Here is a 10,546-nt window from a genome sequence, read left to right on the forward strand (position 1 = left end):
CGGGTCACGCAGTCTCTCTCGCTCGCTCCTCTGGGAGGACGCGGGCTCTGGCTGGCTGCTCCAGTCCAAGCACCGCCTGGCCCAGGGCCCGCGGGGAAGGGACCGAATCGGAACTTCCCGCGACAGCCGCGATGAGCCAGGTGCCGAGGATGCCCCAGGAGGAGGAGGAGGAGGAAGATGAGCTTGTTGGGCTCGCGGATTACGGGGATGGGGCCGAGTCCTTCTCGGATGGAGACCCGGAGACCGGCGCCGACGAAGCGTGTGAGTGCCCCGCCGTGCCGGGGAGGGCAGCGCCGCCACCGCCCCATGCCTCCGGGGCCGGGAGCCGACCCAGTGCTGGGTGTGGGGGCAGGAACTGATTGTGTGGGGTGGGGAAGGGGCTGGCACTGTGGGTGTGGGGGATGGGGCAAGGCAGGGGCTGGTTGTGTGGGGTGGGAAGGGGCTGGCACTGTGGGTGTGGGGGGATGGGGCAAGGCAGGGGCTGGCTGTGTGGGGGTGGGAAGGGGCTGGCACTGTGGGTGTGGGGGGATGGGGCAAGATGGGCTGTCTGTGGGGGGCAGGAGCTGGGGGTGACTGGCTCTCTCGGGAGGGCACAGGGGAAGGTACTATGGTAATGGGGGACTGGGTCTGGGTGTGGGGGAGCAGGGAATGGGGCAGGGCAAGGGCTGGTTTTCTGGGGATGGGGAGGAGATGGCTCTGGATGGGGGGATAGGATAAAGGCATGGACTGACTGGAGAGGGGACTGGGACTGGACTGGCTCTGTGGGGAGGGGAAGGCAATGTGGGGATGGGAGCCTGGCTCTGGGTGTGGGGGAAGGGGCAAGGCAGGGGCTGAGTTGGGGATGGAGTGGGAGAAGAGGCTGGCTCTTTGGGAATAGGGGGAGGGGCTGGCCCTGAGAATGAGATAAACGAAGGTGTTGGCTGTGTGGGTATGGGAAGGGACAGGATTTGGTGATGGGGGTATAGGATGGGGTTAGGGTCTCTTTAGGGAGGGTAAGGGATACTGAATAGGGAGGTAGAGCAGTGATCCTGTATTGTGGGGGGAGGGAGAGTAAGCAAGTTTGAGCATGTCAAATTTGGCTGTGTTATGGGGTAGGAGGCAAGAAGGGAGAACAAGGTAGTTGTATGGTGAAGGGAATGTATGAGGAATAGGGATGTATTAGGAAGTATGAACAGGAATGGATGGAAGGACATGGGGACTCAGTGTTTTGATGGGGGGAGGAGAGCAGCACTGGTTATATGTTGGGGAATGGGAATAGGAGACATTCAAACAGAAAAACATCTCCATATAGTACTTACCATGTCTTCTGCTGTGAAAGTTTTCCATGTATAATATAATGGACATGGCCTGGTGATGTTTCTTTAAAGTGCCAAGAGGCGGGGAGGACAGATGTCAGGCTATAAAAGGCAGCAGCAAGCAAAGAGCTCTGTATCCAGGGCTGCTCTGCAGCTGTGAATGTCAGTCCCCAGACTTCCAAGCTCTGCTTAAATGTATGTGTGACCGTATGCATATATATGTTGCTGTGGGTGCCTGCATTGCCATTTGCTTTATCCATCAGTGCATGTAGAGGCAACAGTGATGTTACAAAACAAATGCTTGTTGGGAAATACATTACAAAAGAGGTAGTCCAGGCCAACACCTGTTGCTTTCACTTAGAATGTGCACTGTTTTCCCCTTGAAACACTGTTACATTTTACAAAGGAGCTTGGAGAATATTGAATATTTCAGGGGGTTGCTTTTTAAGTACATAATACAAAGCCAAATATTCATTGATATACAGACTGATATGGTGTAATAGGTATTGTTGCTTTTAAAACCACTTAAAACATCTGAGTAAGGGATTTTCTGTGTTAGTGTGTTTATTTTTTGAAACTACTTATTTATTTAGGAAGTTTTAAGAAGTTTACAAATCCTTGCCATGTAAATATCAGAAACAAAACAATTTATTACAACAGTTAGCTTTTGTTTAAAGAGATATTATACAGGACTATATTCATCCAATCTTTCTGTTTAACAGGGTATTACCATATTACAGAATGAACATCATTATAACACTTATGTCATTTCTAGTGATTTTTATTATATTGAGTGAAATCTTTGTATACACATTTAACAGACCAGGTATGTCTATCAATATTCAAAAAAATTGGACAGGTGTACTGGTGTTTTTGCAGGTGATTGTACTATGTCTGAATATTGAATAAAATGCAACCAAATAGCTAAGTATCTATCTGTCCTCTGTCTATTTTGCTGGGTACATAATTTGTGTGTTAATTTTTCCATAACCAGAGCCTTCCATATTTTTGAAGCATTCCTCCATAGTTGGACTGTTTTTCTTTTTACAATGAGATGCTACCAATAGCCTAGCAGCTACTAGCAGATGAGAGATTAATTCTTTATTTCCTTTGTGTGACCATTTCACTAGGAAGTCCCAGGATGATTACCAAAGGATCATTTGATAATAAATATCCAATAGTTTGTGATATGTGGCTACAGATTGCATCCCAATACTCTCTAATGACTGGACATGTCCTGCATACAATCTCATCTTTCACCACAGTTTCTCAACATTTATTTGCATACAGTCTCTCTCTGTTTTTAACCTGACTGGTGTGAGGTACCATTGAAACAATATCTTAAGGACATTTTCTTTTGTTGTGCTACAGATGGAGGTTGCTGGTCCTCTTTGACAAATCAAACCCCATTCCTCTGGAGTAATTTGTCTATCCACATCTTTTCCCAATGTGTCATATATGAACACTTTTGTTAGGAAAGCTGTCTGCAAAGATTGATATAAATTAGTTATAATTTTTTTGTTTTCTAATCAACAGCATGTTTATTTTTAAATAACTAAATTTGGGTAGAGTTTAAGACTTGCTGTAGACAAGTAATCCAAAGGAACTTACTGAGAAGAGAATGGTGATTATTTCTCAGTAGACCCTTGCTGTCACTGCAGCAGTTAAAAAAACTCAACAACTCTAGAAAACATTTTTTCGTAGTAGCGTAGTAATATTATATTTAACTGATGAAAACAGCTGTGTCCCAGAAACATCTGAAGGAGGCAAAAGCACTGAGGGAGGAAATCTCCATGAGGATCCCCTTATGGAATTTATCCTCTGTTGTTGCTTCAGGGTACCCTTTTTCCCTTGAATGAACCATGAGACCCTCTTCTAAACCGGATGGCTCTCTGGAATCCACAAGTGGGCAGGGCAATTCATAGAGACTCTATGCCTCCATGCAGGCTCTGGCCACCAAGAGCTCTCTTGGAAATCCAGTGGATCTGGCCTGCCTGTTGCTTCTGAGGCCTGCAGAGGGCAGAGTCTCTATAGAGGGAGCCTGGCCGTGTTATCTCCTTTACTTAACTTCCACTGGGCTGGAGGGAAAGATGTCTTTCTCTTCCCCTTGGCTTACTTGGCTTACCCTTACCATTCTCCAGGACTCAGGGAGCAAACTCTGCAAAGATCAGAGTCATGGATCCCTCCTTCCCATGAAAGAGAAGTGGAGGAAGATCAATATATGGCAGATAACTTTTTCCAAAAGTTATTAGTTTGCTTTGTCCCTGTACCCCACCATATCCACATAGGGGTTATTCATAGATTCATAGATTCTAGGACTGGAAGGGACCTTGAGAGGTTATGATTGTACATGCACAGGGAGTTTCTGAACATACTGTGGATCACCTCCCAAGACTAGTAGTTACTTGCCTTTTGGCTGAACACTGGAAAATGTTAGTGCATAAAACACAGCAATCTTCCAGCTTTCCACATATAATCATTCTTTGTTCTTCCATTCAGAGACCTCAAAGCACTTAATTTTGTAAAGCCTCACAACCCACTTGAACTGTATGTAATAAAAAATCTTCTCACTTGCAGTTGGGAAACTGTACTACAAAGCACCTACATGACTGGCCCAAAGTCATACAGGAGCAGAATGCCAGATCTGGTGGGTCTGTGGCAGAACAGAACCCAGATCTTCTGATTCTCAGTCTGTTCTTTAGCCACAAGAACATCATCCCTCCCCCACCCTCACTTCTAGTATGTATGAACTAGGGTTGTCGATTAATCACTGTTAATTCACGTGATTAACTCAAAAAACATTAACCATGATTAAAAAAATTAATCGCAGTTTTAATCACACTGTTAAACAAAAGAATACCAATTGAAATTTATTAAATATTTTGGATGTTTTTCTATATTTTTGAATACTTTGATTTCAATTACAACACAGAATACAAAGTGTACAGTGCTCACTTTATATTATTTTTATTACAAATATTTACACTGTAAAAATGATAAACAAAAGAAATAGTATTTTTCGGTTTACCTCATACAAGTACTGTATTGCGATCTCTTTATCGTGAAAGCTCAACTTACAAATGTAGATTTTTTTGTTACATAACTGCACTCAAAAACAAAACAATGTAAAACTTTAGAGCCTACAAGTCCACTCAGTCGTACTTCTTGTTCAGCCAATCACTAAGAGAAACAAGTTTGTTTACATTTACGGAAGTTAATGCTGCCCGCTTCTTATTTACAATGTCACCTGAAAGTGAGAACAGATGTTCACATGGCACTTTTGTAGCCAGCATTGCAAGGTATTTACGTGCCAGATATGCCAAACATTCATATGCCCCTTCATGCTTTGGCCACCATTCCAGAGGACATGCTTCCATGCTGATGACACTTGTTAAAAAAATAATGCGTTAATCAAATTTGTGACTGAACTCCTTGGGGGAGAATTGTATGTCTCCTGCTCTGTGATTTACCCGCATTCTGCCATATATTTCATGTTATAGCAGTCTCGGATGATGACCCAGCACATGTTGTTCATTTTAAGAACATTTTCACTGCAGATTTGACAAAACGTAAAGAAGGTACCAATGTGAGATTTCTAAAGATAGCTACAGCACTCGACCCAAGATTTAAGAATCTGAAGTGCCTTCCAAAATCTGAGAGGGACGAGGTGTGGAACATGCTTTCAGAAGTCTTAAAAGAGCAACATTCCGATGCGGAAACTACAGAACCCGAACCACCAAAAAAGAAAATCAACCTTCTGCTGGTGGCATCTGCCTCAGATGATGAAAATGAACATGCACTGGCCTGCACTACTCTGGGTCGTTATCAAGCAGAACCCATCATCAGCATGGACGCATGTCCTCTGGAATGATGGTTGAAGCATGAAGGGACATATGAATCTTTAGTGCATCTGGAACATAAATATCTTGCAACGCCGGCTACTGTGAAATAGGCAAGGGATATATTGTAATTGTCTCCCACTATTGGGGTGGGACACAGGATAGGGACTTAAAGAGGACTATTTGAAAGAAACTTATCAGTTAGCATCTCCAATAATGTGAGGAAGCTAATATGGTATATGCTATGTACTACCCTCACTAGTAGAACATAGTAAAGACTACATATTGCGCTCAATGATTATAAACTCTCTGAGTAAGGCTTTTGTCTTGCTTTTTCTTTATAATGCAGTGTGTATGCCAGTGGCACTGTATAAATATGCGCAAAACTGCTGTTGATATCTGAAGTCTGTCATGGCCTAAAGGCATCTCCATTGTGTAGGAAAGTGCTTCTGGATAGGTTGTTTTGCACAAAACTTGATTTGTGAATACTTCCGAAGGGCACATAGTTTAACTAGCATGACTTCTGCAGTCTGGTTTTTCATGGTTACAGATAAAAATTAAGATAAAGGATCATGCTGCCCTCCAGTGGAAACTGTTGACATCTTTAGGATTTGTACTATGTGTAAACCTCACTTTTATAAATGTTAGCCTTTTAAGTAAGAAATATCAATAATTATACTAATTTTATTCTGTAAAGGGAAGAATAGATTTTTTTTCCCCACTGCCAGAGTAAGTGAAATGTGTAGATTAGTGTTTGTCATATCATAACTACAATTCAGAACCTAGTCTGGAAAGTTGTAATGACGTATCTACAGGCATTTCCGTGGCAAGCTGGGGAGGGCCTTGTCATGTGTGCAATAAAAGAATGTGGGCGGACAATGTATCGTCCCGTTCCTCTACATATAAGGAAATCTCTAATCTTCTCAAAGGAAAATGCTCTGGCAATTCTGCCATCTAGTCATACATCTGAAAATATAATTTATCTGTCTCCATCTCTGAAACTTGAAAAATAAGAAAGATAAACTGCAGTCCTAAAGCAATAGAATTCACATCAATTGTTTTTAAGTATAGTTTTAACATTAAGCAGTCTTTAAATTAGGATTCCAGAAAAAGTGTAGCAGTTTGGCAAAGTTTACCTAATATGACAATTCATTTAAAAATTCAAATCATTAAGAATAATTGGTTTTGGACAATATAATTTTTTTTTATTCTTTGAAACATGCAAAAAAAAAGCACAGACTAGAAGGAACGCAAAAGACAGTCTTTCATTCAAAGTGTTTTTTATTAAATAAATCATCAAACAGGTTTTCACTTATGATCTTGAGTTGGCCAAGACAGTTAGCAAATTGCCCTATATAGGTATAGCTACACTGTAATTAAAAAACCGCACTGGCCTGTGTCAGGTGGCTTGTGGGCTCAGGCAAAGGGGCTGTTTAATTGCAGTGTAGATGTTCAGGCTTGAACTGGAGCCTGGGCTCTGGGCCACTGCGATGTGGGAGGGTCTCAGAGCTTGGGCTGCAGCCCAAGCCTGAATGTCTTCACCACAATTAAACAGCCCCTTAGTCCTAAGCCTTGTGAGCCTGAGTCATGTGAGCCAGCTGCAGGTATCTAATTGCAGAGTAGGCATACCCTATATAAACACATGTACATACACATTGATGCGACTGTACTGTACATTTTGGAGCACTGGGAATCTTTCAAACACCTTTTTTTCTTTTTCTTTTCTAGGAAAAAACAAACTATGAAGTCCCAGAACTTTGGTTTGTTTTGTCCACAAGACCATATCTCCAGCAATGGAATTATCACAACACCATGCTAGGGCAGTGGTTTGTTATTTATGAAGAAGAATGGGGTCCCTCCCTTCTCCCTCCACTCTGAATTGCCAACACCACTTTCTGCAGCAACTATGTTTTACTTGGAGGGCTTTCATCCATGTATTATCCAGCCTGACACTGTTTAACTTGTGGTATCTAATGAGATCATAGTACAAGGTGGTATGAGTACAGGCCTTTTAAAATTATCCAAAAATCCTGGGATCCAGGAGTTACAGCATCATCTGCACTTAACCTCAGTCATTCTGATAACACTATGTCACAATCTGTGGCTGCCTAGTCTAGCTGCTCTTGAGCCAGTAGGTGGTGCCAATGTGATGCTCTGTACCAATACAGACAAGATATTAGTTCCCCTGGAATAACACTTGAGTAATTAACACAAGACACATAACAGGTATGTACTACATTTTTTTACATTCCTGATGTGCACACCCCAAGCATGTGTACTTCAACTAACATACCCAATTTATGGAAGAACATATAGGCTTGATGACAACACATTGCTTACACTTTATAGGTGAAATTCACCCCAGTGCAGAGAATCTATACTACTTCAACCCCTCTTAGGTTCTTGTGTAAGTCTCCCTGTACTGGCATGAATTTTTCCATCTTGTAAACAAAACATCAATTTATATAACATTAGTCATCAAGAGGTGCCTGTACTTATTTAACTTTAATAGTATTTCACTTTGAATACATACACTTGTGTAGCGATAAGGGTACATTAGATGACTACTCTAGAATCTTTTATCATATCATACATAACTATCTCATACAGTACTTTATAGAAATGGGCCTGAGCTACAACATTTCTTTCTGGATTTCAAACCTTCCAAAGCTGGGAGATAGTTGAGTTTGGGGGAGTTAGTTCAGCTCATTAATTTTTCTTTAGAAATTGGAACTGAGTTTGAATTTCAGATCCTCAGAGTTTGACTCTGGATCCAGAGTTTTGGATTCAGTCCCATCTCTGATTACATACTAAATGCGTGGTGATAAGAAGATGATGTTCAAGTATGCCAGTCATTGAGATAATTTTCCTTACCAGATTCACTTAGAGTGCTTCCCTGAATTAAGTCAATTATAAATTATGACAGTGTCATTAGTTGTAAAATGTTTATTGGGGAATCAGTACTGTGAGTTAGACTGGATCTCAGGTTCATACAGTCCAGGACATCTTTTCTGAAAAAAGATCTCATAAACCTCCTTTCATTGTCAGATATCTTGCGGGTCTCTCTTCCCCAATAACTTTGTTTCTGCTGAAGGCAGATATATGGTCCTCATCAGCAGTCAAGAACTTGCAGGATCAAATCCTTCATTTGCCATTCCTGAATTCATTCATTTTGAATTTTGGTACCTTTTCATGAAGGTTGATCATTTGTCTAAAAATTATGTTTTCTTGGTTTTTGATACAAAAGATGTTTCCAGAGGAGTGAAGGAAGATGAGTGATTGTTATACATACAATACATGAAGAAAATCTCTCTTTGTTGCTGTAATATACAGTAACTCCTCGCTTAATGTTGTAGTTATATTCCTGAAAAATGCGACTTTAAGCGAAATGATAATATTATTTGTTTAAAACTTATACTGTGTATATATATATATACACACAGTATAAGTTTTAAACAAACAATACATAACATATACAATATATAATATATACAATATATAATATAGTCTTTTGTCTGGTGAAAAAGAAATTCCCTGGACCCTAACCCCCTCATTTACATTAATTCTTATGGGGAAATTGGATTCGCTTAACATCGTTTCGCTTAAAGTTGCATTTTATATATACACAGTATAAGTTTTAAACAAACAATTTAATACTGTACACAGCAATGATGATTGTGAAGCTTGGTTGAGATGGTGAAGTCAGGGGGTGGGATATTTCCCAGGGAATGCCTTACTGCTAAATGATGAACAAGCACTCGACTGAGCCCTCAAGGGTTAACACATTGTTGTTAATGTAGCCTCACACTCTACAAGGCAGCACAAATGGAGGGAGGGGAGACAGCATGGCAGACAGAGACACACACGCTGTGTGTGAGAGAGAGAGAGATGCGCATTGCCCCTTTAAGTACGCTGATCCCACTCTAAATACATTGCCTTTTAAAGTAGATCAAGTTGAGATAGCAGCTGCTGCTAGCAAGCTCCCTCCATCCTGAGCCCTGTCGTGTCCCGCCCTTGCTCTATGGAGATGGTATAAGCGGGGGGGGGGGCAGAAGCAGGAGGGAGGGGACAGCAAGCAGGAGGCTCCCAGGAGCAGCTCCAAGGCAGAGGGCAGGAGCAGCACATGGCAGTGGGGGGAGAGACAGCTGAACTGCCGGCAATTGATAGCCTGCTGGGCGGCTGCGGCACAGGGAACTTAGGTGAGCGGGGAGCTAATGGGGGGCTGCCGGTCCAACCTGGTTCCAAGCCCCCACCAGCTAGCTCCAACGGGCTGCTCTTCCTGCAAGCAGTGGACAAAGCAGGCGGCTGACAAACAACGTTATAAGGGAGCATTGCGCAACTTTAAATGAGCATGTTCTTTAATTGATCAGCAACGTAACAATGAAACAACGTTAACCAGGACGACTTTAAGTGAGGAGTTACTGTATCAGTACACTACGCCAACAGTGAACTAACATGTCTTTCATGGTGGGTGTGAGAGTTCCTGGTTAAGGTGTTTAGTTGTTGCCAGCATTGTTAGTCTGCTGCAACATTTGTTCTCTGAGGCAGACCACTGTCTGCTGCTGTCTTGATCGTTCATGTATGCTGTGCTCATGTGTCTCTTTCCTGTATGTGCTTTATGGTACAGACGAAATGTTGCAGAAGTGCATGAAAGTACTTTGTAATTATATCCAGTACCACCTTTCAGCCTAAGGTCTCAAAACATTTTAAAAACTCGTAAGCCTCATCTAAAGCTTTTTATCAATTTAACTATTTTGGTTACCTGTATAATTTACTGAAAAAGTTAATTTGTTATGTCCCTTTGTGTGGATACTTAGACCAGTACACAGGTGCTTATGCTGGAATAGTTTATTCCTCTAAATTTCACCTCTGATGAAAAGCAACCACCTCTGGAGTTTAATACAAGCTGTCCAATAGCACACAGTAACATCTCTTCTGTTGGAGATGGAACTTCCAATAGCCCAATGAGCCTCATCGCTGTGCTGAGGCTTTGGTTCAGTACTGACCTAGAAGGAAGACTGCTGCCTGCTAAGTTGCCACCTTCACCTCCTGAAGCACCTATGGCATGTATTTTCTTTAGAGGCTTACAATCCTGCATAGGATGGTATGTAACTCTAGCAGACTGAGTCAGCAACAAAAAGTACTACCCTAATATTAAATATACTCTTCCCCCCCACCCCCCCTCTCTCCCACAAACTGGATAAAGCCAGTAACTGTCTGGATAACCAACAATAATCCTTGCTATTGGATAAAGAGAAATTAGATTATTTTAAAAAACATTTTAAAAGTATTTCAGGTTCAATTAGACAATAAAAGGACAATGATATTAGAATCACATTAAAAAGCAACAAAGAGTCCTGTGGCACCTTATAGACTAACAGATGTATTGGAGCATAAGCTTTCGTGGGTGAA

The 10,546-nt window shown here is 41.7% G+C and overlaps 1 protein-coding gene across 3 annotated transcripts in view; it reads left to right on the top strand.

Annotated features, from left to right (window-relative positions):
* The window catches only part of RRAGD (Ras related GTP binding D), a 25,448-nt gene continuing 14,902 nt past the window's right edge, over window positions 1-10,546 (top strand). The window contains exon 1 of one of the 3 annotated variants that reach the window (XM_026654190.1): window positions 1-261. In XM_026654190.1, coding sequence (XP_026509975.1) covers window positions 132-261 — 130 coding nt within the window. In that variant the 5' untranslated portion in view covers window positions 1-131. Of the gene's footprint in view, window positions 262-7,280; window positions 7,361-10,546 lie in introns of those variants that run through there. The other 2 variants (XM_026654201.1, XM_026654196.1) reach the window with 2 other exon arrangements.

This window comes from Terrapene carolina, unplaced genomic scaffold, assembly GCF_002925995.2.
Source record: "Terrapene carolina triunguis isolate 2854851 unplaced genomic scaffold, T_m_triunguis-2.0 Scaffold42, whole genome shotgun sequence".
Classification (NCBI taxonomy): Eukaryota; Metazoa; Chordata; order Testudines; family Emydidae; genus Terrapene; species Terrapene triunguis.